The sequence below is a fragment of the Lonchura striata genome, chromosome 4A (assembly GCF_050655825.1).
Source record: "Lonchura striata isolate lonStrDom1 chromosome 4A, ASM5065582v1, whole genome shotgun sequence".
Taxonomy (NCBI): Eukaryota; Metazoa; Chordata; class Aves; order Passeriformes; family Estrildidae; genus Lonchura; species Lonchura striata.
Window position 1 is genome coordinate 9,155,047 of NC_140742.1, and position 27,288 is coordinate 9,182,334.

At 46.5% G+C, this 27,288-nt stretch overlaps 1 protein-coding gene across 6 annotated transcripts; it reads right to left on the reverse strand.

Moving 5' to 3' along the window:
* Positions 1–784: 784 nt before the first annotated feature.
* Positions 785–26,275, reverse strand: TMEM255A (transmembrane protein 255A). Of its 6 annotated transcripts, none has more exons than XM_077786522.2 (9): positions 26,221–26,275; positions 21,759–21,901; positions 17,262–17,324; positions 13,445–13,534; positions 11,649–11,711; positions 10,574–10,662; positions 6,845–7,007; positions 5,480–5,623; positions 785–3,478 (listed from the first exon to the last, which is right to left on the reverse strand). In XM_077786522.2, the coding sequence occupies exons 1-9, from the start codon at positions 26,258–26,260 to the stop codon at positions 3,320–3,322; spliced, it is 954 nt and encodes a 317-aa protein (XP_077642648.1). In that variant the 5' UTR covers positions 26,261–26,275; the 3' UTR covers positions 785–3,319. The 6 variants fall into 6 exon arrangements, with proteins under 6 accessions (XP_077642648.1, XP_021404049.1, XP_085426809.1 ...); XM_021548374.4 differs by lacking the exon at positions 26,221–26,275 and adding an exon at positions 25,876–26,034; XM_085570683.1 differs by lacking the exons at positions 21,759–21,901; positions 26,221–26,275 and adding exons at positions 19,437–19,705; positions 25,876–26,010 and having other exon boundaries at positions 6,845–7,004.
* Positions 26,276–27,288: the final 1,013 nt, after the last annotated feature.

Below are 27,288 nucleotides of genomic sequence, written 5' to 3' on the forward strand. Positions count from 1 at the left end.
GTGAGCTGTGAGCTGAATGCTGCGATGGATGGAGTGGATGGGAACTCCCAGGACAGGCAGAGCTGTCCTGAGACTGTGGAACTGAGTCTCACCAACTGCTGGCATTGCAAATGAGCTCAAAGTCAACAAAGCCCCCACCTAGTGATCAGTAAAACACACACAGTGACCAGGGCAGTGCCTTCAGCTCTTCTTACCAGCTGCTGACTGGTTAGCATTTGTAAGAATTCTGTTGTTAGTGACCTGGGGACAACAGGAAATAGTTGCTTACTTTGTGTAGAATTCTTATTACATAAAAGGAATACAATTTAATCAGTAACATAGCAAATTATGTTCTAGATGCCTTTATCTCCTTGGCATAGGGCTTCTGCCTTGCTCTGCTGACATCAAGGAGCAGCTGACATCACCAGGACAGAACATGCCCAAAGTAAGCAAAGGAGACACCAAGACTCCACTGGTTGGATTATTCAGATCTGTGTTAAGTGAAAAATCAGCAGCAATAACTTTACAGGGCTTGAGGTCAGGGCACCGTGTTATGGTTAAACTGCAAAATTATCAAGTGCAGGGGCATGAGCACCTTCAAAAACAGAACTGAAGGGGTTTTTGGCTAATCCTGGTAGAAATATGTCTAAAATATAGTGAATAGAGAGGTTTTTTTTTATTATTTGTTGGGTTTTTTTTTGCTTTGATTTTTTAAAATCAAAATTTTACTCACTTTTTAAAAATAGCCTTAAAGATACTTGTAAAAGAGGAAGGCTGCTAAAATATAAAATAGAATTGGTAACTGTTTACAAAAGTCACACAATTTTATTTAACTTTGGCAAAGTAATAAAAGTGTACATATGAGTCACAAACTTGACATTCTCATAAGAAATGACAAATACAGGGCAGAATGTTGCAGTTACATTAAATGCTTTGTTTTACTCAAGCAGAATGAAACAGGTAATTCAACAGAAAATACCACCAGTAAGTTTTTAAATGTGAAAATGTACTTGTCCTTTTATAGTGAATTTAAAGCAGCAATGTAATTTTTGCTAAAATATTCCTTAGAAAAAAATAAGAATTTGGATAATTTCCTAAGGTTAGTATTTTTCAACTCAAAACCAATGGCACAATTCATCTCCTAATTGTTTCTTTGTCACTGAGTCGAGTTCTCTTTGTCACTGAGTTGAGTTCTCTTCAGGATGTTCAGTCCTGTCCTGTGGTGTCCCCTAGTCCTTCAAGCCCTATTTAGTTGACAGGCACAAATGGTACAGTTTGTCAGAAGTTGGACAGGACTCTTAGCTTTTATTTCAAAGATAAAGTAATAAAATGTTTTCTGATACTAAATTAATGTGCCCTTCTGATTCTAGTTTTGTGGGGAGTTTTATCCAGAGAAATACTGTCTGTTTTGAAATTGCCCATAATCCCTTTATCAAGAGATTCTTTATATCTCTTTAATTCAATAAAATGTAATATAAAATGGAGATGCCCTAGTATATAAATTTATTTCCAGTAGGCAAATATATGGGAGCTGCATTTCAACATTCTATAGTAAAACAAGATGCCACCAGGGTATGTTCTACATACACTACTGCTTTAAATCCTGTGAGCTGCATTCCTTTCTCCAGTTTTTCTCACTAGAGAAAAGTCACGCTTGCTTCTGGATAAAGTGCCATCCTGTAATGAACTAATACACTGATTAGTACTTGACAGTGGAAATGATAAAGTTAATACATAGTCTAGCCTAAAGGCTTTGCAAATGCATAGGATTAAAAACAGCATTATAAAGTGTGGGTGTACTTTGAAAAGTGAGATCAGAGATTTCAGTGTTTGTTTTTCATGGTGACAGCATTTTAATTTTTTTATGGATTAAAAGTAAGTGTCACAGTTTAAAATCCAACTGGATTCTCCCCCAGCTCACCAGCATGTGGGTTCCATTTTGATTCTGAAAGCCAGATTTAACTTTTAGGTACCTTTTTGTCTGCATCAGTTGCAGGTAAAGGGAGGCAACTGAGGATTAGGGTCAACAAACTGATGCCAAGGAAATTTTATCTTTAGGAAATAAGGAGTAAAATGTTAATGTTGTTTTTATCCCTGAAGTAAGCAGTTGAGAATGTTCAGGTTGAGTAGGTCAGATCCAAACACTGTCATCTGAAATCACTTCCTGGAGTAGAACCACACTTTAGAGGTCAGTGTGTCACATATCAAAGCTGACCTTTTGTTATGCAAGATGCATGCAAAATCTGCTGGAATCTAAATCAATCAGCACAGTCATCAGCTGAAGATTAAATGAAAGTCACAACAGTAATTGCAAATTCCTCAGTTTTGTCCTACAATACAGGGTGTTGAATTTCATCTGTGTGAGACTTATATCTTGGAGAACTAGTAGTGGATATTCCTTATGTGCAGCCCATAATACAGCTACTAAACCAGTGCTTATTCAGGGTGCTGATTCAGTCCATTAAAAAAGTTAAAAGTACAAGCTTAAAAAGAAATTCCCAACCACAGAAAAGGTAAACAAATAAATAACATTTTCACCGCACTGTTTCAGTGACTTGTAGACGGCTCCTGATGCTTTTCATAGGAATACAAGGACAATTTAGGCAGTGCAACCACCCAAACTGTTTGACTTCAGCATTACATACACAGAATTCAGAGAGACAACTCCATTTCATTTTTATCTTAAGAAGCAACCTGAAATAAAAACAGCTTGCCTCCCCTCAAAAAAGCAATGTTCTGATTATTTTGCTACACGTGCATGAGGCTATTCTATGATGTTATCCTTTTCAACAGGGTTACATTTTGAGGCACTGTCCCCCCCCAAATTTTTCCAGTGTGTTGGGCCAAAAGGTGATGTGAGCTGGGTCCTGTGCCCTCCCTGCAAAATCCCAGCAACTGGAGCCCAAAGGCCAAACAAAACCAGTGTTGAGTTGTGTTGTGTGCAAGCACCCTCACCTCAAACAGGTTGATAATCTCTAGCCACTATTGATCTTGGCTACCCTTACTTCAGCTTGGCACAAGATGGAGTAAGGCAGACCAGAATCTGTCATCTGCGTTGGATCACTTGATTAAGAATCAAGGACTACATGAACCAAAGAGGCTGAAATTTAGGTCACCTGCTACTCAGTGACTCATTAAAACATCAGAAGTCTGTCCCCTTTGTCACAGGCCATCGTTAAACTTCTGAAATAAGTCTCGCAAAAAAGGACAGTCCAATCTAATATTTTTATTTGCAATTATCTTCTGTATTATCCTGCTCCCTCCCACAGTAAAATATGAATACAAAATAGTCACACTTATTTCGATGGCAAATATTTTTTTTTCTTCTTCCTCACGTTGTTTATGGCGTGTAAGGTGGTGGCTTTTCAAAAGGTGGGAAATAGGGTGGCGAGTAACGAGGTGGTGCATTAGAGGCCCACATGTAGCTGGGAGATGGAGACAGGGACTGGGGGTCATCGGAGAGGCCAGAAGGAGTGGAGGCTGGAAACACACTGGAATGCTGCAGGGAGACAGCAAAGGCTGTAATGTAACCATTTCCTAATGGAAATTACTGTATCAAAGAGATTTCAGTACCAAACAGACCAAAGGTAACATTTCAGGGTTCACCTCAGCGAATGTACATACAAATAACATTTCAGATAACTTGTTGCATTCAAAGTAAGCACAGCCTGTAAGTAAGTTTTGAAAAATGAGGCTCCTTAGATCCAAAACTGAAGATAATTTAAAAAATTCTCATCACTTCTGTGTGCCTGCTGCATTTCACAAAGACTGGACAACTGAAAACTGGTGAGTTCCTCTCAAATCTTGGGTGTCACACACCAGCCAGTAGCAACAGTGAACAAGCTACTCCAAAAACCAGAGAGCTGGGTCTGCCATTTTAGAGTTGTGTGTGAAAGCCAGGTTTCTGCAAGGGCCCAGGCTTCCTTAGGAATTCTGGTGTGTTGTTTTTCTCCTGTGAAAAATGTGTGGAATGAGTGGGAAGCATTCTTGCACCAGAGGGAGTGCATCCTTTGGAAGGGATGTGAGAGGCACGGCTGGGCTTGCTCCACGTGCTGTAGGATGTCAGGGGAGAGGGGTCAGGGTGGGATGGGCACTGCTTGGAGCAGAGTAGGGCTCAAGGCAAGGGAGTCTCCACAGCCAGAGGCTCAGCTAATGCTCCCTTGCAGGCCCCAAATTCCTTGGAAGATATGCAAGGCTCAGACTTGGAATTTCATGTTAAAGAGGGACTTGGCTATATTAAATTTAGATGAGTTGAATTTTTGCCCAGCTTTTGTGCTGTCTCCTGAGCCAACACCTGTGCCCACAGCAGTGAGACCCAGACACTTTGATCTGTCTGGCTGAGCCGTGTTAGCAGAGCCCAGCAGCAACAAAGGAGGGAAACCACCCGTGCTGAGCTCTCTGCAGGTACTGGGGCTGCCACACTGGCCAGCTCTGGGTCAGACAGTGCTTAGAACTGCTGAGAAACTGAGAAAAGCACTTTGTAGCAGAGCTTGGTTTGGCATGCACTGAGGTTGGCATTTTTCTAACTGCAGGAAGTTATACAGCACCTGTGATTGTTCCCAGGTTCCATTAATCTCAAAAATTAGTCACAAATACATCCTAGAAGTTCTGACTTAAGTGTTCAACTATGTTCAGGAGCCCTGACAACAGCATTGTGCAGTGGCACTAGCAGCAGACCCAAGAGGGTTTGGATTCATGTTCTCTCTAATGCATGGCTCAGATGAGGGACGTGGTAGCTATCACAGAGCACACCTCTTTCTTGATGACTAAGATCTTAAACCCTTGTTAATAAAAAGAAAAGTCTCCAGTCCTGGTGGTTATGTGATGTGTTAATTAACATCACCCCTGTGGTAACATCCACCTGCCAGAAGAGCAGAGGAGGAAATGTCCTCATCTGCTTCAACAAGTGAAAGCAGATGTTGACAGCAAGGTTCACATGAAATCTCCATTTCCAACATCACAGATCCACAGCTCAAAAAGGAAGGGATGCATTACAGCAAAGGGAATGCTTGCAGGGACCCCTCTTAGGCCAGCTGAAGCATGTGGAAAATAACCACAATAAAATAGCTTTTTAGGCATCATGTGTCTTCAGGAGCTCAAATAGCTTGTTTCCAAAAGCTCTTCTATTTCTCTCAGACACAGTAGCTGCCCAAATAAAATCTAGTGCCTGAACACCTGGCTTTGCCTCTCTCCTCAGAACACTGCAGTGCCGGAGGCAGTGCCTATTTTTAATGTGATCTCTACTAGTAAGTTGGGGAGGCAAGCAGGCAGCAGGTCCTCCCTCTTGCCTTCACTTCAAGGACAGCTTTCAGGAAAACACTGCCTTAGTAAGAGAGGGCACTGCCAAGGACCCATGCCTAGTAGGAAAAATTTGGTATTTTCTGCAGGAACAAGAAAATTAAACTGTGCGAATGACAGGAAGACAAGGCCACAGAGTCCTGCGGACTGCCTGGATATAACCTTGCTGCTAAACAAGGAAACATCCTGTAATGTTGCCCACCTGAAAGTCATAAGCAGAGTAGGGAGGCAGGTGAGGAGTGCTGTGGTAGTAGGAGTTGTAAGATGTCACTTGTGGCCTGGAGTAGTAGGTCACTGAAGGGTGTGCATTTTCAACAGTGCAGTTCAGCGTAGGGAGGGAAGGAGTCTATCAAAACAGAAAGAGACTATGAGGCTGCAAACCCAGTCACAGAAAGCTGACAGCAGAATGAAAGCAGAAGTTATTTAAAGGAGCACTGTGTGTCTTTAGACATCAACTCTGTTGAATTAGCAACAAATCCAGTTCCCTCTCAGGCAGCAGCTACGTTCCAAGGTCACTTTGTTCCACAGCCACTCATTGTTTCAGATTCCAAACAACAAGCTGGCAGTAGCTCAGTGCACACCAGTACCCACACAAGACATATTTACTTCTTCTCAAGTAGGAGAAATTATTAATTACTTCCGAATTACTCTATTTGGTGCATTTTGTGCATTTCTGTTCATTCCTATACATTTTTTTTTGCAGAGGCTCTCTGGTGTGGATCAAATCTCAAAGGGCTGTGATGGACATCTGGGAATGTGTCTCCTGTTTTATTTGGGAAGATATTGGTGAGTCTGAAGAGAGTTCAGAATTCTGAAACAATGTACCCTTAGTGCAGGGCCCAAGATTTCTTTGTAAGAAAAACATATAGCCTGGACAACAATCTCTTTTCTGTGTGACTGTTTTTGTGTTATTCCAAATGAGTCACAAGGACTGAAAAAGCCCCAGATGTATCTGTTAAACATTCAGTTCTATCCTTTCATTTGTGCTGTTTAGAACAAAACTGAATGGAAGGTAACAGGCAGCCTGGTTAAGTGAAAGTATTTCAAAGCTCACATTGTTAGAACAGCATTTTTTTCATTAGCTGAAGTTTGGTTTTGATCCCCAGCTCACCCTCTCAGGTTCTGCACCATGATGAAATTAGAGAAACAGTTTCAGCCTAACACTGCTGCTTAAACAGCTCAGACTGCTCCTATAAAATCAACAATTAATGAGCAACCACCACACTTTCCTTGTGGAATGTGAACACTATGAAAAGTAACATCAATTTTTTAGAAAGAGCTTATTTTCAATCATCCTGGAATTGCCAATGCCTCTCTGATGGTTCCTTTTTAAAATAGTCTTCCAATTCTGTTAATATTTTCTAACTGTGCTCAGGTGGTGACAAGATGAGAAAAGTGAATCACTTCCACTTTTTCATTATGGTTATTTCTTGCCCTTCTTCCCACCCTGACTGAAGTAATGCATAGATCATTTGCATTGAAACACCAATAGTTTCCATGATTATTTTTAAAGGCAATTTTCCTGATTTGTTTTCTTTAATGCACTGAGAAATTTATATCCTCTTACCATGTCTTTAAATCCTCCAAGTATTGCTGCTGTAATGATCCCTAGGAACAGCCCAACAATGTTCAGAATTGTTGCCGACCAGAGCAAGTGGTAAAGGTGGATGATGTCCTGGCAGCTGCTGACATCAATGTATTCATAGTACCCTCCAGAAATCTCTACTCTGCTAGATTAGGGAAAAAAAAACAATAATAATGATAAAAAAATGCACCACATATCATAAAACCTAAGCAGCACTGCTGGACAGTAAACTCCATTCTGCAACTCAGTGATAACCTGGTCCTTACTACAGAGGGAGTGGGGCTAAAGCCTCCTGGATCCCATGCTTGTGGCACCCATGATCTCCCTGCACAAAGGGAGTTCTGAAACAAATGACTTTGTGTCTGAACCTGTCCGTCATTTCTTTCATCTGAAATCTCCACAGAGGTCCTGGAGGCTTACCAAGGACAAACTGGTCTTGGAATTACCCTGGGAAATCAGACTGTGCCCCGGGGAGCAGCAGCTGCCTCCCAGCAGTGCTGGCTGTCCCCAGCAGCTGGGTGGGATGGGCAGGGGCCAGCACAGCTCCTGCCTGGCTCCCAGGGCTTGGGAGCAGCTCCAGCTCCGTGCCCCACTCCAGCTGCTGGTCTCTGACAGCTCTACAGCAGCCTGAGCTGCCTGGAGCCCTGGCACCTCGTCTTTCTGCTCACACTCTGAACCTTTTCCACATGCACAAAACAGAGAGAGGAAACTCACTCAGATCTGGTTAGGCCACTATTTTGTGTAATATATGTTATAAAATAATTTGTGCTGAAAGAAATTAAAGCTACAACATTTTGTGTAACAAAGCCAGTGTTGGACAACATTATGCTAAATGATAAGAGTGGGGATTCAAACACCAGGGGGACAACTGTCTCCAGAGATGTGTATTTCAATGGATTTGTTCATAGAATATATTTAATAGGCGTGATCGATAAGATAATATTCGACGCCAGAAGTTTATCCCAGAAGATTTTCACCTGACAAGATTCTAACAATTATTCACCATTTCTGAGAAACAAAGCAGCAATAAAGAAAAACCAGGAAAATATGCTAAAGAAGGACCCCCCTTCTTAAGTCCAAAAGACTGTATTAAACAAACTCCTTAGAAATGATATTTGGAGACCTACGGGTCTTGCATAGAGGCTGTGAAAAACTGCATTGACTTGTTTGTTCATCAAGAGTGTGAAATTAGGGTAGAGGAAAAGTGTGGGGGTCGGGGCATGGAACTTGCAGCCTTGGGCAGGGCTGGTAACTGCAAGCAAATATTGTGAAACAATGTGATGACTATATATGTAAGAAAGATCGTGCAGGACTGGCTGGAACTGATAACAGTGGCAGAGGAGACCCATCACCCCACTTGTGAAATCAACTGTTGCCAGCCCAGTACAATGCAGAGGAGATAAAAATGTGAAGCTCTCAAGAAAAGTATAAAAAGGGACTGAAGAGAGGGAGGGGTGTCAGCCCTTGGGGAGTGCGGACTCCCCAGCTGCACCCAGCACTGTTTGCTTGTTATCGCTTGCTGTAATTAATAAAAAGTATTAATTGACCTTAAAAGGCTGAATCAAATTATTCGCCTCAATTTATAACAGAGGCCAAGTCCTAAGTCTCCTGACACTGATCACCTGGCTCAGAGTCTAATTGCTTGCAGCTTTCTTTTTTTTCAAATTGATACTTTGATCATTTAATAAATTTCTTTAATTATTAAATTGGAGCACTTATTTATAATATTTTGGAAAAGGAAAAGCAACTCCTGCAACGTGTGGGCTGAAGTCTTGCAGCAGAATTCTTCAGGAATGACCTCTGACTGCCAGGTGGGGAACAGTCTGGCCTTCAGCACAGCTTACCAGATGTAGTGGCCTACAGCAAATACCTCCTCAGAAAACATATTTATCAGGGACAAACAGTACCAAGAGCTTATGAATAACTTATCTCCCAGCTCACACACAGGGTTAGGCTCAGAGCACATGAGAGCTTTGAGGAAAGGGGGAAGAACTGGCTCATATTTAAGGCCACGAAGCAGAAGATCCAGATTCAGCTCCTCAGCAGACTCCACAAGGCCTGGAGGAAACTGCCCCCTTTCACAGGAGTCACCCTCCTCTGCTGATTACTCAATTCTACCTCTTAACCCTTTTTACTCCCACTTTTCATTTCAGCAGGCTACTGCAGGAGACATCACAAGGAGCAGATGGGGATTTCAGTGGGGTTACAAAAACCTGGCTGGCACCACCTCTGTGTAACCAGAGCTCTCCGTGACCCTTGAACAATAAAACCTCCATGTGCTGTTTGCGAGTGCTCGTTCCTATGGAGATGTGAGAGCAGGGACCTCTCAGTGAGAACATCCCACCTTGCCCAGCATGTCCTGATCAGCGGGAAGGGGCTTGGCCCTGCTGCCAAAGCCAGGGCTCCCAGCACCAGGAAGAATGCAAGATTGCAGTCACATTTGCCATTATTTCCATCCTTTACACGTGCACTAACCAGTTCTGAGTGTCTGTGCCTCTCTTACTGAGACACCACCCAGCACCTCCTCAGTGCAGGATGTTTGTGTGGTACTAAGCAAGATTAAAATAGCAACAACTGATATCTTTCATCAGTAGAAGGGAAAATAGGTCAGGGGCAGGTCACAGAACCAGGACTGGTGAAAAAACAAAATACCAACAAAACCAAAAGGAAAAGAAATACAGAAAAAGTTTCAAGCTTTTCAATTCCAATCAGTTCTCTCCTTATCACTCTCTTCAGCTAGCAAAAAGGGATTGTCTTCCGTAAACTGCCCAAGGAAAGCATGAGCTTTACGCCTCTTTCACACACACAAAGTCCTACAGAGACCAGGGATCACGCTTCCCAGCACAGGGAACCACCCACCCTCTCCCAAGAGCAGCTTTTGATCTTCCTCCACCACAGTCAATGATTTAAGTGGAGGCCAGCCCATGTAAGTACTGTGAGAAGTGCTAAGCCTGGAACAGCCCTAGGCAAGAGCCAGCAGTAAAAAAATCAATTTATTAATGCCTTGCTGACACACATTGGGCACTCCACAAGGTATAAGCAGTGCATGCTGTAAATTAAGCTGGCTTAGGCACAGTAGCCAGATCTCAGTGGTGTGATCTCTCTGCAGTGGTTCTCGACTGATAACCACGTTCTGACTCACTGCACAGTGCTGGTTCACCTTCCAACCCCGTGTGAGCATGAAAAACATTCACTGGGCAGAGAGGACACTGGTTTATGAAGGCACAGATGGCACCAGCCTGTTAACTCTCCTCTCTGCTAGCAGGCTGGGGAATGGAATAGTGGCAAGGTGAAGTGGAGCAGTGTCCCAGTTTTCTTGTATCTTCAGTATTCTCACAGGAAAAAACAAAACCCAGTGCCAACAGAGAAGGAAGGTGTTAACACAAGCAACACTCAATAGGTGGAAAACCTGAGGAGGACACCAAGCATGGAAGTAATGGAAACTCCTGTGCTCTCATTTTTCCAGCTGGGCTGGCCCAGAGCATGGTCACCCATAGCTGGGATGGCCTTGATGTATTTCACACTCACTAACTTGGATATCCCAAGCTAACTTGATTAGCTTTTGTCTGGGACTCCTCCTTGCTAACAAACAGCTTAAGGTCCCTTCCCACAACTGCAATTAACTATCCTGCAAAGGAGCTGCCAGCTATTGCCAAGGAGCATGACCACTGCCCTTCCCATGGGCAGGAATTCGTGGCATTTTTGGCTTACTTCCCACAGTTGTACAGGTCACAGCAGAAGCAGGTATTGGTTTTTATTTTCGGTGTGCAGGGGGCCCGGCGCTGTGGGTGACAGACAGCCTGCATGAATACAGAAAAAAACACATAAAGCACAGAACGACAGTCCCCAAAGACAGTTTCTGCTGCTGTTTGGCCTGCTCTACATGTAGAATTCTCAGTGATCTCCACATTAGCCCCAGGCAGATTTTTCTTTCCTTATCTTGCTCCCACAAAGCCCTCTATTACTGGAATAGAGATGCACTAGGCTAGAAGCAAGCAGCATTTCCTCTCGCTGGGGGAGCTCACAGACAAGGAGGTGCCTGCAGAGGAAGAAGGTTTTGCAACTCCTGCAAGCAGCCAGGGCCTTGCTGAACTCACCCACCTCACCCCAGGGCCACGCAGAGCAGAGAGGTGTCAATAGCATGGCCCAAACTGAGAGCAAGATTCCAATAGTGGTGCAGAACTGACCAAAGGGGTCAGCTGTGTGTGTCTCTGGGTAATAACATCCCAGTCCACATGGACAGTCAGCCTGAAAAGAGAGGGGACCACTCCCATGCACTCTCAGTCAGGCCTTCTAATTTGGTAAATAATGGTTATTCAGAACCACCTGTGGACTTGTGAGGACAGTTCTGAGAGACAATCAGTGCTCAGCAAAGGCACATAGACATCCATAAACACAATCAGTATGTGTCAGGATCATCCATCCCCAGCAGGCTTCTCTTTGGAGAAGACAATAGGAGAGGTGCAGAGGCTGTACTTGTTGCTCATACACACAGAAATTATTGCTGTCTGAAACCTTAACCCACCACCCAGCTCCTATGAATGCACATCTGAAGACTGGTGACTGTTCCTATCCTGCATCCCCTTCTCTCCATCTGCTGCTTCCCTACTGAGGCAGCACATGAGAAACCCACCTCCTGAGTGCTCCCAGCACCCTGCTGCCACCCGGCCTCCCACCCCCTCACTTTGCAGACCTCTGGGACACTGGAGCAGCCGCCTGGCAGCAGGTTCCTCCACCTGCACCAAGGAGCTGGGCCCTTACCAGGACACAGCAGGAGCTGCCTCACCTCAGGTGGGGTGGTACTCTTGGAGTAGTACTGACATCGCCCCGCATACAGCGGCCGCAGGTCCTGCCGGAGAGAAAGCACCAGGCTTAGCCCTGCACAAAACCAAACTCACCCAAAGGGCTGGAGAAAGGGACCAGGCTTCAGAGAGACCCTGATCTCACACCAGCACCTCAATTCAACAACAGCTCTGCAGCCCCCACCCCATTCCCCTGGGTGATGTTTAACCCTGGTCCTTGGAGGCATGAAATTGCTACAGCCAGCATGGGAGGAGCAGTCTCTTGAGCTGGGCTCTTTGGGTGATAGTGGCCATCCTGAACGGAACAGACACAGACTAGGTCTGCCTGACCTATTTCTGAGGGTTCTTGCTGAATCACAGCAATTTTTCATTAATTGTTTGCAAATTTGTCCTCCCTGTGCTCTCCAGTGTCTGGTGGGAAAGCTCTGGAGGATCATCAGCATTCCAGCCTGCAAGCATGCATTAATGCCCCCCTTTATGGCAGCTTCATCTCCAAGGCAAAACCTCAGGAAAGGCAATGCCAGCCATGTATCCACATCAGGGAGCCCTTCCCAGGAGCAGCCAGCCTGGCTCTCCGGGTGTCTGATCCAAAGCTCGCGGTGCCAGGGCAGTGGCAGCAGGAAGAATGCTTTGTGCTGGCATGGCAGGAGCACGTTTCCAGCAAGGTGGTGACATTTTTGGACTCGCAGGTAGTAAAGTGAGGCCAAAAGCCCATCTGTTCATCAAGAGGCAGAAACCAAAGCCTCTGTCATCACAGCTGCTGAGCTCTGGTTGCCTCAGACACGCAGCCACCCCCAGACCAGCTGGGAGGAGCTGCCAGCTCATGCCACAACCCAACCCATGAGGTCACACCCTTCCAAAGGGGGTCAGAGATGGCCCAGACTTGCTGGTTGCATCCAGACAGATGGACACACATCACACAAGTGAGAGGAGCTGCCCTTTGCTCTGCCAGCAAATCCTGCCATCCAACCACCTTTCCACCTCTGGAATACTCAGGGGCAGAAAAGAAGGAGCATAACTAGCCAGCTAACACAGGGAGTTTCCATTTCATGGGTAATTCTGACCTTCTGGAATTCCTTTCCATTCTGATACAAATAAACTCCAAATCTTTTTAATCCCTTCTTGCCAAAAATTTAAAAAAAAATCATCAAACTGCAGAGCTGCAGGACAAAAAACTGTTTGCAGTTACAAATTTCAATCAAAAAGCTGAAATGGAATTGTGACTTTTTATTTCTATAATAATAATTAAGCTTCTGCACATCACACTCTATGAGTGATTGGTCATGACAGCGGTAGCTCATAATTTTTAAGTCACCAAATGGAAACTGAGAACCTACTGCAAATGTTTCCTGTTTATACTGCAACACTTCAGTGAGCTTCATATCGAATTGCTTCATTCTACTACAGCATCGATTGATTCACTCTGCATTAAGAACCAGCTCTGTTTACATTTAAAACAAAATAGATGCTATTGCTCATATCTTGTCCCTTGGTGACAGCTGTAATTCACATTACATCTTAAGTGTTCTGATACTCAATAAACACATAAAGCCAAAAAAAAAAACAGAGCAAAGCTTTAAGATCTTAGTGCTTTCCACTAATTTAAATATATTTTTTAAAAAATTATATTATTTTTCTAAAGCTTGTGATTTAAAGCAGCATTCAACACATGATATATATTTATATGTTTTGAAGTGGCCTGATACAGGCTTGCAGACACCATCACTTGTTTTCTTAGGGTAAAAGCATTGCAGGACTGTGTGTTCCTGGAAGCACTTACTATGTGTCTGGCAGCAAAGACACCGTCTACTATGGCACAGCAGAACGCAGCGATGACACCAAAGCTGATGAAGACGATCGATGCAACCAGCTGAGAAAGGAAAACAAAGCAAAGTATCATCTGCCTCTCACAACCAAGGGATCAGTGCCCTCTCCACAAGGATATGTAAAGCACATTCGTCAACCCTCGAGCAATCAATGACCCAGATGTTTGCCCGGGTGCACAGACTGCTCTGGCTGAAGGCAGGGGGATGTGTGTCTGCTCTGGCAGAGTGGCAGGAGTAGGACCATTGTGCCAGACTGGTTCTCTGGGGACTTTATCAAGTTTTCATGACTCCAATAGGCTAAACTTGGGCTGAGAATGCACCTCCTCTTCTGGCGGCTGCTGTCCTTAACTCTCCCCTGGAGAAATAGAGATTTCTTCTCTCCTCACCCTGGAGCGCTGTGGGGAGCTGCTCCTGGGAACACTTCCAGAGCTGTGAGGATGCAGGAGACTGCAGTGTGTGAACCTCTCTGCTGGGACTGTGCCTTCAGGGAGCAGCACTGGGCTGCAGGCACAAGCACAAAGCCACAAGAGCAGAGGGCAGTGCCCAGCCCATGCCATGGGTGCTGTGCACCCTCAGCAGCCTGGCTGGGCTCCTGGTGCCAACCTGGGGCAAGCACAGTCCATCCAGCTCCACTGGAGAGCTGCAAGGAGAGAGACTTCCCCCACCTGCAGCTTGAGAAGGGCAGCCAGACAGGCATGATCCTTTTCCACTGGCCCCAACCTCCCTGTTCCTAAAATTAGGGTGAAAGCATTCAGCAGGTAAAGCAGAAATAATCTCCATGTACAGACCAGATCAGCTTGGAGAATGGAGATGCCAGAGGGCTCACCTGGGGCAGTGGCTTACTTAAAAATGAGAGGAAATAAAATGGTTTTCTAGATGAGGCAAGTATTCAAGGCTTGGGCATTAGAACTGCAGCAGCAGAGAGCAGGCTGGGGAAGTATCCCAGTGACCACATGAAGGTGCCATGATCACAACAAGCTGTTACTGGAATACCAGATGCTGCACCACAAAGTACTTGCAGATGGCAGCAGGTGACAAGATTTCCAGGGCCAGATCCTACACTGGCCCTGTTTCTGTCAGCTGGAGACTCCTGCATTTCTTCCCCACACAGCCTCACCCTTTGCATGTCCCAACTCACACTATCCATTACAAGGTCACAGTGTCTCACTACGAAATCAGTGAAACCACACAAGGGGAGAAAGTCCAGTTTTGGTGGAAGACATGGGGTTTATGGCTTAGGTTATTTTGTAGCAAGTTGAGTTTTTCTCAGTACTTTCTTTTGTTTCATACACATGTGAAAGAGGATATTTGCCCTAAATAGCATGAGCCTTAGAGATGGGAAGTGAGCCAAACACTAAATATATACAATTAGGGAATTTGTCAATCATCTCTGCTCACAGATAGGAGCTACTAATATGGTGGTTTAAAATAAATACAAAGTTAATGATACTTTCATAACAGCCCTACCAAGAGGTAAGTATCTGATGCTCACTTTATTTACATGCAGTTTTCTTTCTCTCAGATGTAGAAAGAAAAGTCTGAAAACCAAACACTCCGAATTTATGGTAGAGAAAAAATCAAATAGCAAATAGAAATATACAAATGGAAAGGAATGAAAAAGAAGAAATGGCTTTTAGAAGCATGTCTTTACAAACAAACTGTGGGCCTGATGGTAGAAAAGGCCAGATATGGAGACAAGAGAGAAGCAATGGAGGGAACCATAAACTCCAAAGGAATTCCACTAACTGACACAGACTGTTACTCACTCGAGACTGTGCTAAATCTCTGGATTTAGAGAAAAATAACAGAAACACAAGGAAGAAGAAAAACAGGGTGGGTATACATTAGAAGGGACTATTAGGTGTTTCAGGGTATCTACACCTCTCATGTACTCAGCCAGTGGGGAAAGAGAGAGGGAAATGAGGATAAAAAAGAGGCTGCATCCCCTAAAAATTTTGAGAGACTCCAAGGGAAATGACCCCTGGCCTCTCCTTTTATTTGAATAAAGGTACAGGACTCCTCTGTCTCCTTTTTGGACATAAAACTCTGGTGTTTGTGGATTAATTTTCTTGACAAAATTAATTTTAAAAATTCCAGTTTTCAACTTGCCAACAAGATTGATTTTGATTTGGGGTTGATAATACTGTTACTGTAGCAAGAAGAAGTCCCTCTCTAGAGCTGTGTGGTGTTATTGACTGAACTCCACTCATGTAACTCCAGATGAAGTCAGCCACACCAAGCAGCATTCAGACAACAAAAGACAAACTTGGTTTGGATAGGGCAGGAGTGTCCTGAGCTGAGGTTCCCTTCAGCTGATGGTACAGCCTCAGATGGGCTGTGAAGGTGCTGGCTCTCACTTTTCCATGGCCCAGGTGACTGTCATAAAGGTGTGCAAACTGCTGACTCCTCACTTGGCAGCTGCTGAGTGGGCAGTGGGGTGTGTGCCAGGGCTGCCTGGGCAGCTGGCCCTCCCTGGGGGCACAAAAGCTCTCCCTTCCCTTCTAGAGACACAGCATGGAAGTCAATACACCCGGTGGGAAAAACCAGAGAGTCTGTTCCTGCCAGCAGTCTGGGGAAGTGAGAAGTGCTCCTTCAGGTTAGCTCTCCCCATCAGCCACACTGGCTCGCTCCACTCCTCACACTCACCAGTCACCTCACAGACAGGAACAGGCACCAGAACACAGCTGCACAAGCTCCTTTGGCTTTTTCTGCCTTCAGCTGCACAACAAGCCAGACCAAGGCTGCCTTTCAGCAAACTAGGACACAGGGGATGTTCAAAGAAGATGAAAAAAATAAATCCTCCATGGCCAGTGGTATCACAGAAACATGCAATGGACAAAGCTCCACTCTGGAGTGCTCCTGGGTAAGGAGGACCTGTGACTAAAGCACGGGGACAATAAGTGACAGCTACTGCATGTCCTCTCTGCCATCAGAGTGGAGACATGCTCGCTGCCAGCACAGGCAGCAGTGATGCAATCCCTGCAAAGCTGGGTCATGAATGTTTTTTAGGACACAAAATGACAGAGAGATGAAAAGAATAAGCTCAGGCCACCCAGGGTTCTTCAGAATAATCAAACAAGTTATGAGCCACACTGTCACTTGTGGGCACTGCTGTGAAGAGTCCAGGACTGGCACAATATGGTCACTGCTCAACCAGACACTGACATGCTGCTAATGCATGATGAGCAAGAGCCTGAAACCCTGCTAGGACAGAAAGAACAAAGATATGTTGCTCTTGCAGAGCCAGGGTGAAAACAACAAAAAATATCCACTGGAAAACTCACCTCCCCTGCTCACTGTCTGACTGTGGGAAAGCCTGCTGTTTGCAAAGCAAAGGCAGCACAAAGGCAGACTCTGGATTTGGACAGGAATTTCTCCCATCTCCCTTTGCAGAACCTGCCTTAGACTTGGCCAGCAGCACACACTGCTAAGCTGACCTCTGAGCCCCTCCATCCCTGCCAAAGCAGGGCAGGCTGCAGGGACAGCCCAGCCTCCCTCTGCAGCCTCACAGGAGCAAGGCTGGGGGATCTCCCTGCAGAGCCTGGGGCAGCCACCGGCCAGGGGGATCACTTGTCTCACTCCTGAGTGAGATGAGTGAGGCAGGAGGCAGAGTGCCACAGGGTGCTGCTCCTAGGCTGCCAGAAACTATCTCCAGTTCTCAAGAGGTATGCAACACTACCTGGTAGAGTCAGTAAAACCTAAAATAATACTCTTTACACACAGTATTTGAGTTACTGTCGCTTTTTTAGAAAGTGTTTATAAAGAACTTACCATTTGTCTTTTGTTTTCTATCAAGTTTGATCCGATTATTCCAAGGAAGGACCCAAAACCAAGCTGAAAAACAATGTATTGTTAGCATTTAGTTCAGGATGATACCCAACATATTTTACAAACAGACAGAACACAATTAAATCCAGAAGCAGCAAAAGAACATTCTGCTGATGTGTGAGCTCTCTTCCTTCAGCAAGAAATCAGTGGAGTCTCTCACTAGCAGGAACTATCAGGGGTATCCCACATATGGCACTAAAAGCGTGTGTAGAAACCAAAAGGATGAGTTCTGAATTCCATCCCCCCGGTGATGCTGAGAAATGGCTGGTGGATGAGGATATGCATTGCTGTCTTGGAACAACCCTACAAACCCTCAGGAGCCTCCAGATGCAAACCTAGCAGGACCAATGCACTAAAACCTCCAGGACCAGCTTTCTGTGACCTCACTGAGCACGTGAGCAACCATCTCAGTTTTCAACTCAGAGTTCCTCAATGTGAAGCATGAAATAAGGGAGATTTCTACTTCGGAATATTTAGCAGTTTTCTGTCTTCTCTTACTCTTCCCTCATTTGCAGGGGTGAGGATGCATCAGCCAGGGTGCTCTACCAGAAGAGCTCACACTGGCCAAACAGAATAAGCCACTGCAGCAAAAGAATCTTTTCTTGCTGCTGTAACTGACAACACTTATTTCAGCTCAGTGAAGTCAGCCAGGAGAGCAATTTCCCACCTCCTTTCTCCATAGCCTTAAGCCACACTACGAAGTTTCTAGGACAGAGCACACCTCAGCCAGGACAGAAACAGGGACTTCAAGCAGGAACCAAGGACTAAGAGGGGAGATGCAAAAATAGAATTGTGTCACACTGAGAAAGGTCTTTGGTTGGTGTAGAGCATATCCAACCCCACTTCCACGGGTTGGAAAAATGAGAAACGCTGGAAAAGTCCTATAGCTGGATCTGTCATATTAAGGAGGTGCAAATCCAGACAACAGACCAAGGGCCAGTGAAAATCCATGTGAGAATGCCCAATAACTGGCCAACTCCCCAGGAAGAAAAACAAGACATGAGACAAGCTGTAGTGATGCAAAAATGAGTCAACTAACCTGGAATTGATACTTTGAGATCCAGGAATAGAAAACAAAGGTTTAATGAACCCAATACTAACAGGCAGAGGCGTGTGCAGAGATTAGCAGACACAAAGGGAATGCAAACTTGGCCTCCAATCTTCCCTTGCCCTGCTTAAGCCCAGCAACCTTTGGTGCAGTGCTGCAGGCAGGGAGGGCAGCTGGCTCAAGCAGCAGGGATTAAAGTGGAGCAGCTGATCAGGCTCCTGCTTCTCCACTGCCTGGCTGGCACTCAGCTCCTGCAGACCACGGTCCCCACATCAGGCACAAATTACCACAGTGGGAAGCACTGCAGGGAAGCCAGGGTCTGCTTCACTGGGTGGCAAACAGGCAGGGCAGAGACCTAGGGCACTGCTGAACTGCCCCACACTGACCTGCCAGGGCTGCTGGGCTTATTGTTTAGCTTAGGTAAACAACACCCCCACCTTCCTGAAGTACCAGATTTGTAATTCAAGCCCAAGCAAAAAAATTTTGGAGATCCGGGCATTAACAGTGATGTGGATCCAGGTGTAATTTTCAATCTGGTGATATTTAGCAGAAGGAACTTGTGTGGTAACACACACCTAAGGGAAATGTTCAAGAAAAAGGTTTTGTGTCCTTTGAGCTTTAAGAGAAATATCCACATGGTGTTTCAGAGCAGACTCAAAACAAAAGGTGAAATGTTTTAGATAATTTAAGATAATTCAAAAAGAAGAAATTAGAGCAAGTCTGTATATCCAGAAGATGAAGACCAAGTAAATTGATGGATTCTCATTAACAAGAATTCTCATTGCACTAATGGAAGAACTACTCATTCTTCTATGGATGGGACAAAGAGATCTTAGTGATGTTCCTCAGTTACATCGTTTATTTGCTGGTGGATGTGATCCCCTAGGATGTCTGTCTGAAAGGAGGACAGGACACAAAGTGAATGTGCTTTTCCAGAGTAAAGCCCCGAGCCAACATCCTTGGCAAGGAACCATTACAGAAGGGATTTGCCAGTGAAAGCCTAAGAAAGGTCAGTAATTTACACAGATTCTGTCAGCTGCTGTAACTTGGAGACAACACACATATCTCACAGTCTCACTTCCACAGGGCTCCTTGTCTTCTGCACTGAGCATTACTCTTGTCTGCTGAACATCACTGCTGTGCTCTGGGCTTCCCTGTCCCAGGTCGGTCATCCAGCCACAGGTGAGGACATTTCCCCCAGAGACACAGCTAAGGTATTCACTGATGCAGTTGTGAAGGTGTGGGTGGTCACGGAGGAGGGTGAAGGCACCCTGGCTATAGGAGGTCACTGAACCCTCTGTTTCAGCTTCTCCACTTGTATCAATGAGGAACTGAGCTGCTAGAGAAAAAAAAAAACAACAAACTTCAAACCCTCAAAAAAACCAACCAAACCAAATCCTACTGATGTGTGGAAGGTCTCCAGTGCCCAGTTCTGTCCTTCCTTGGAAGCAGAGGCCTGGGAAGATAATCCCCTGCACTGAAGTAAAATCTTTGCATGTTTCCTCCTCCCACAAGAGGTGCTTGCCCAAGAAACACAAGTTGAAGGAGGAAGGAAGGGTGGTTTAGGCATGGCAGCAATAAGACATCTGATGTCTGAGTTCAAGAAGAATTTGAACAATGCCCTCAAGCACATGGTGTGATTATTTGGATTGTCCTGGAGTTGGACTTGATGATTTTGATGGGTGTTTTCCAACTCAGAGTATCCTATGACTTTATGTTTCTATGTTCCATAAGATGACTTCAGCCATGGAATTGCTCCACACACAGAGAAGTCACCCAGCATACAAAGAGATTTCTGGCTTTATCTGCTTGAGGACAACTCATGGAACACTCATTCACTGCAGCCAGCCCTTTCTCCCCAGTAAAGGGAGAAATCCCAGCTTGTTATGAAACATCAGCTATTTTAAGCACATTCTGAAGCATCCAGCAGCACACTGAAATGTTTTCCTGTGCAACGAGACAGGTGAGGTCATCACACATTTCCACAGAGCAGATTAATGAACATAGGTGGGGAATTTGCTGACAAACATAAATTGCCAGGGTGCCTCTGAATAAAGTAACTCAAAGCCCTTCCCAAGCCCAGGACTTCATTAATTCCTTGAGCAGACTAAGCCTTAAAAAAGCGTAAGCGATGCTGACGCTCCCGGGCCATAAATAGCTCGGGAGATGTCAAGGGGACATGAACAGCAGACTCTGCCCATCAGCCTGCAGGACCTGCTCTGAAGCACGAGGCTCAGCTCAGGCTGGCACAGTGCAGTGTAAGTGTGGAGAGTCTGGAGCCAGTCTGTCATCTTTCGCAACACCTTCCTTCTAGACTTTAGAAAAGATCAGGGCTAAATGCAGGAGATACCGGGACAAGCCAGAAAACCTAAACCAAAGAGGCCAAACATAATCTGTAATGGCTGTAAAGGGACTTTCTTCAGCTGTAGAAGAACTTGGACACAGAAAAGTATAAACCTCTCTGAGATCAGCAATGCATGGCAAATAAATCAAACAGCAATACAACAAGAACAAGTCTCCACCTGGTTCTCTGGAATGGTTTCAAGCCTTCAAATTCAAGGCTCCAAATCAAATGTGCAGCATCCTACAGCTGTTACATCAGGAGCCTCTAGCTGGGGCCACTGGATGCATTTAATCTACTGAGACACCTAATTTGATCCATTTCAGTGCTTCTTTTCCAGCATGTCTTAGACATGCACAGGAACAGAGCAGGACTGCTGTCCAGCTCGTGTTAGACCTCTGCTCATGCCAGGAAGGTCATGACATACTTGCCCCTCATGCTTCTGTAAGAGAGTATACATCTAATGGCAGTGGTCTTCTCTAAATTAAGCCATGTGAAGCTAAAAGATGGTTCTTTCCCATTTTCAGCTGCTGATAACAAAAAAAGAAGACATGGATGTGCTCTTGGCTTTGATGTACATGCTCCCCTGGCAAGCTGCCACAGCTCCTCATCCAGGGACTCCAATCTGCTAAACACTTCTGCAAGTAAACTTTATGACCACAAGTTCATGTTACCAGTATTTCAAAACCTGGTGTCTCAACTGCTTTTGGCAGTAATGTCCTTCTTTGCCTTACTTCTGCCTGGGCTTAGTGTGATCTAGGAAAATGAAGAGGTTCTAAAGTTGCTTCAACTGACATAAAATCTATCTGTCTCACCACTAGCTCAAAAGCAAGTTATTTACCTAAGCTCAGAGGAAGTTGCCACTTGGATGGGATTTTTGCATGGGAATGTGCAGCAGGTGCAAAATAATAATAAAACAAATAAATCAAATGGTAATGAAGTAGCTGAGCAAAATATTTAGGACAAAATCACCCTTTATAACATTTTCAGCATTACAAGGGACTTTGTAGGCAGTAAGTTTTCTAGACATACCTAGGAGTTCTATACTTACAATAACCCCTGGGTAATAACCTCCAACAGTCACATTTTGGGTTCTTGTTGTAGCAGCTAGGCCCACCGTTAGAATTAATACTGACACAATGAGGAGAGTCACAGTTACGTAGAGGGAATTTCTTTTTCTTCTATTGAACGACCCTAAAAACACACACACACAACAGAATTTGCTGATTCCATCTGGGGAGAGTCACAGCACCACAAATTTCTCCTCCCACTGCCAACCACACCACGGTGAATTTCCCTTCTTCTGACTTGAGAATATTTTTGGGTTTGCCTGTCACTTTTCACCTTCACTAACACTGCTCTGACGTAGATGAAGAGAGCCTTAAGAACTGCAACTCTGCACAGCTCATTTAGATACATTGGAGTCTCCCAGCCCCTCTAGCCTGGGGCAATTGAACTAATGAGAAATATTCACATTAGACATTTATATACTTTCTGATCTGTCTACTTGCGTCAAGCTAAATAACCCTACTGCATGCTGCTTGTTCTGAGAGGGGAAATTTGACTGTAATCATAAGGCATCCACAGTTTTCCATGCAAATAAGACATCACCAGTAACAGCCACTTCTCCTCTGCTTTCAGCAAGGACCAGGTATTTTTAGATGCTTGAATAATGAATTTGTGGATTAGTAAAACTCATCTACAGCTGCCTGATGATGAGGTTTTTTTTCCTTTTCTATATTTATAGATCTCCCAAATGAGCATAAACATAAAAGAGTGATTCCACCAGCCAAGAGGAAAGCTGGCTGCGACACTACACTCAGCAACATCTTTAGGGGCATGTTTGGTCTGCACGTGCTTTGCCATCTTTGTGTCACTCTGTGGAACAATCCTTTTGATCATATTTCATATATTGTGTAGATACAACCTAGCACCTGCAAGAATGGCTGGCAGGATAATGGATTGTAGGGGCCCCTGCCTGTGGGCTGCTGGGGCCACCCTGAATCCCATTCCCACAGCCTGGGGCTCTCCAACAGGCCCTGGGAGCAGGTAAGGGTATTCCCACCTCAGAGGTTCCCAGCACTTCTCTGGGTGTTTCAGAGAAGGGCAGGAACGTGTCCCAAAGGCAAGGAGCAGCTTTCCCCACTGCAGAGTGCACTCCCTAAAGCAAACCACCTTGGGAATCCCCAGGTGCTCAGCGGGTCCATGGCAGCCTGTGCACAGCAAGATAAAACACCTGCAGAAGGGCCCTGCTGGGAGACTTGGTCAAGCCAAGCACGACCTCCTTGTCCAAATTCTCCAGAAAGAGGAGCACACAGCCCTGCTGGGCGCTGTCAGTCTCAGAGATGCACGCCCCAGGTGCCCATATGCCCCTCTGTAGGATCTGTGTATTTATACCCAGCACATAAAGAGATCCTTTCACCCCAGCAATGATGCAGCCATACCAACCCACACACGCTGCTACAAATATCTCCCTTCTTCCACGGGGACAGCTGCCACAGGGAAAAGCACAGCAGCTCCCCCCTGCTCCTCCACAGCTGCTCCAGCCCGACCCAGGAGCTGTGCAGCTGGCAGCAGGGCTCCCTCTCCATGCTCTGGGCTGGCACGGGCACGAGGCTGGATCATTTCACCCACAGGTGAGCTTGAAATCACAGACAAGGGCTAAACTTGGGCTTAAAAGCCCAACAGAAGGAGAGCACAAATTCACAGAAGGGTAAGGTTGGAAAAGACCACTGGAGGTCATTTAGTCCAACATGAAAGGCAAGAGAGGTTTATAAAAAAAAGCACCATCCTTTCTGACTGACCTGCTGTCTCTGGAAGGAGAGATCTCCATCCACAAACCTGCTCATGTTCCAGAGCACAGGTCTGACTGCATCATTGGGACATCACTGCTCCTAAGAGCAAGGAGCCTGACAACTGGTTAGTCCTTAGCTGGAATAAATAGCTAGATAGTTGCTAATTTCAAACAAAAACATATTAAATAGCTGCTAGAGAACCCCAAGATTCAGGCTGGATATTTTATCAATGATCCTTAGTCTTTCAAGCCATGTTTTACAGGCTAGAGATAAAGGTATGTGACTGTTTGCTTGGGGTTATTCTCCTACATCTGCCAAATAAGTTAATAATAGAAAATCTAGACTTCTAAATCATTCAAAAATCATTAAGAGATGAAGCCATTCTGTATGTATCATTGTGCCACACTTCAGTTTCAATGTAACCATTTAAATGCAAGTGTCCCATAAATGTCTTAAAAAGTCTGTAACAGTGGGACCAAAACTGGAGAAAATTTGCCGTTTCTTACACAGATTAGTTCTGAAAGGGGAGAAAGAATGAATCCATCTTGCTTCCACAGAATTACCAAACTCCTGATAACTGCCATGGTTTGGCTGGCAAATGAGCAGAGGGTAAATAAGCCCAGGGGCTGCGGGGGTGCAGATGTCTGCAGGGCATGGCTGGGTGGGTGCTGTGGGCACACCCCAACCAGTGCTCCTGCACTGACATCACAAATGCTGCAAAAAGTTACCACTAAAGCCACTCTAAAAGGAGCGTCTCAAAACACCATTTACAGATGCTTTATTTGTTTCAGCACCACCGTGTTTTTCACGCTTAATTTCTATGTTGTTTCCCAGTTTAGGACTGACACATGCCAGCATTCAGTAGAGAACAGAAACATAAGGTTTCAACTGGAAAATTTCTCAAAGCTTTTCAGTATTCCTCATAAGATTAAAAAAAATTAAAAGCTTTTATTTCAAGTTTAGACAAAACCAGCCATAATCTTCTAACTTGATATTGAAAAGAGATGTGAAACTGAGGAATAATGTGACTAGCTTCACTTCAGCTCTATATTGGGATATTAATTACATTTTTTCCTTCTCTGAAAACACCTTGCTATGCGTGTAGAGAGAAAGTGGTTTTGTACTTCTGTAAGGATGCCTGCAGCTGCTTCAGCATACATGGACTCATAACCCAGTATCTCTCTAAAAGCTGCTGAAGGGATGCTCTGACAAAATCCTCTCCCTCAACATTAATTTCTGCTGAAAGTATTCCCCATCAGACCATTTTCTTGTGTGCTCCTGAGGTTGGTATAGTTCTATGCACAGAAGCTGAGTTACGGCAGCTTTGCTGTCTCTGCTTTTAAGAGATAATAATAGCTTTTTCTCTGTGATTTATCCCAAACAGATACCCCAAAACTTGCAATGCTTACCACAACATAAGTATACAAGATGATCCAAAACACTGTGCTTGACGCTGTTAGGGAGCTATAAAGAAATTTATGCTATCCATAGCCTGGCTATTGCTTTTGCTAAAATGGCACTCCAAACGGGCACTGGTTTTAGAATGATTGTTTTTCTTTTAAGCATCAGAAACATTCTCTTGTTATATTTGCCCTATAAGCCACTCTAAAGACAAGGCTGTGGCAGCTTTTTACAGATAACTTTAAAAGTTTGCAATAATGCATATGTTTGAACTGCCCTTGATTCACTTTTTTTTTTTTTTTTTTTTTTTTTTACGATTATTAGAATAAAATGGACAAGATGGCACAGAAACACGACCGACTTCTCCATCTTGTTCTTTGGGGGAAAAGCCAGAAGCGAAGAATAGGCACAGAGTAGCAGCTCAAGGAAGAAGCCAGCTCTAACTTTTACCCCGGGAGAACCGGGGGCAGATGGCGCCGAGCCTCCCTCTTCCCAGCCCCTCTCCTTTGGTCCCATTTTTCTGCTAAAACCGCGTCACCGGAGCTGTGACCCCACGGCTCCGACTGCGGGCCCGGCGCGCACGGGCGGGGGCTGCGGGGCTCACGGCGGCGGGGCGCTGGAAGGGAGGGACCCCGCGAGTAGGAACGGGGGACCCCGACCTCCCTGGGGGCGCGGGAGGGCAGCGGCCGCGCTCCGCCCGCTCCGAAGGATGCTGCCGCTGCTGCGGGGCCGCGGCCGCCTCCGTCCGGGATGACCCGCGCGGGTCCCGCCGCAGCGCACCGGGGGCTGCGGGGACTCACGGCCGGAACCGCGCTCGGCCGGCGGCGGGGCGGGCGGGGGGAACGGCGGGGGCGGCCCGGCCGCCGCAGCCCCGGCGGGGTCCCCGGGGACCCGGCGCCCCGCACGGCCCCGCACGGCCCCGCACGGCCGCGTCCCCCGGGCCGGCGGGATCCCCCGCGGTCCGGCACTCACCCACGGAGTCGGGCAGGGCCACGCCGGCCGGGCGCTGCTGAGTCAGGGACTGCCGCATGCTGCCGCCGCTCCCGCCGCAGCCGCCGGGCCACGGCGGCGGCACAGCCCCGGCACCGGCACCGGCCCCGCCGCGCCTGCGCCGCGCTCCGCTCCGCCCGCGGCTCCCCGCGAGCCACCGGCGGCGCGCGGCCCCGGCCGGAGCGGCTGCTGGGCACCGGCACCTCGCCGGAGCCAGCGCAGAGGCCTCTCCCCGGGGGGCTCGGGGAGGGAGGCACGGAGCTCCCGCCCCGTCTCCGGAGAGGACAGAGCTCCTGTCCCGCCTCCGGGAGATCTCGGCGCGCTCACCGGCAGCTTGGCCAGCGGGGCTCCCCACCTCTCTCCCCATCTTTCTCCATCGCCTTGCCTTCAGCAGCTCCCACCCTCCTCCAGTCCAGCTGCTCCAGGACATTCTGTCCTTTGTCAAAATCGCCCTGGCACCTCTCTGTTGCCCCGTTCTCCTCATCTCCCTCCTCCCTGGGGTGCAAATGACAGTCCCGGGCAGCCACCCCGACACCGCCCCCGGCCCAGCGTTTCATTTCTCGGTACTCCGAGATCTCCGCTCCGGCGGCAATGCCTGTTGCTGCCTTTGCCCTGTTCCATGGAGACGGCAATCATCTGCAATCTCCGTGTCCATGGCCAAGGGGCAGGAATAGGCCCTCAAACTCTGTTTTCCACATCCTGTCTGCAAAGTGGCGATAAAAGCATCTTCCCAGCAGGCTTCATAATTGCTTGTAAATCACTCTAATGCCCTGGGCTGAGAGGTGCTAAGTACAAATAATGTAATTATTTCAAGCATTATTTCATAGACTTAAAAGAAACGAATACTACCTCTGCTTTAAAAACCCCACACTTTCACTGGGTAAGAGCCTATTGACCGGCTTCTCCCAGGAGAAAAGGGAAAGTGTACACTGACAGCGATGAGAGAGCCTGCATCCCATTCCACCTCCCGAGCTTCGGGAAGACAGCCCTTGCCCCACGGCGCCAGCCTGGCCAGGGGATCCAGCTGTGGGCACAGCTGTGGGCACAGCTGCCGGCGGGCTGGCTTCGGGCAGGCACCGGCACCGGCACCGGCACCGAGCGGCAGGCGAGCGGCAGCCCCGGCCAGCCCTGCGCAGCCCGGGGCAGCTGCCAGACCTCTTTGTTTCCCGCTGCGCCCATTTATTAGCACAGCCGGTGAGCGGCTTTCAGCCACGCTCGGGAGAGGAAAGGGAGAAATAAATGGTGCTTTATCGGCTGGGATGGCACCGTGAAGCCCTGCGGGAGCCTGGACACGTCCCCGTGCCTTCGGGCACAGTCCCAGCCTGGGGCAAGGCAGCCTTTCCCCATCCTTAAACACGGCCTGGCGAAAGGAAGCACCACTCCCATTGGAAAGGG

Coding starts and splice junctions, on each gene's coding strand:
- TMEM255A (XM_085570682.1), bottom strand. CDS start 25,933: ATGCGGCAGTCCCTGACTCAGCAGCGCCCGGCCGGCGTGGCCCTGCCC. Junction 13,535..17,261: donor TAGAAAACAAAAGACAAATG/GTAAGTTCTTTA, acceptor TTCCTTTCTCAG/CTGGTTGCATCGATCGTCTT. Junction 10,663..11,648: donor AGAGTACCACCCCACCTGAG/GTGAGGCAGCTC, acceptor GTATTCATGCAG/GCTGTCTGTCACCCACAGCG.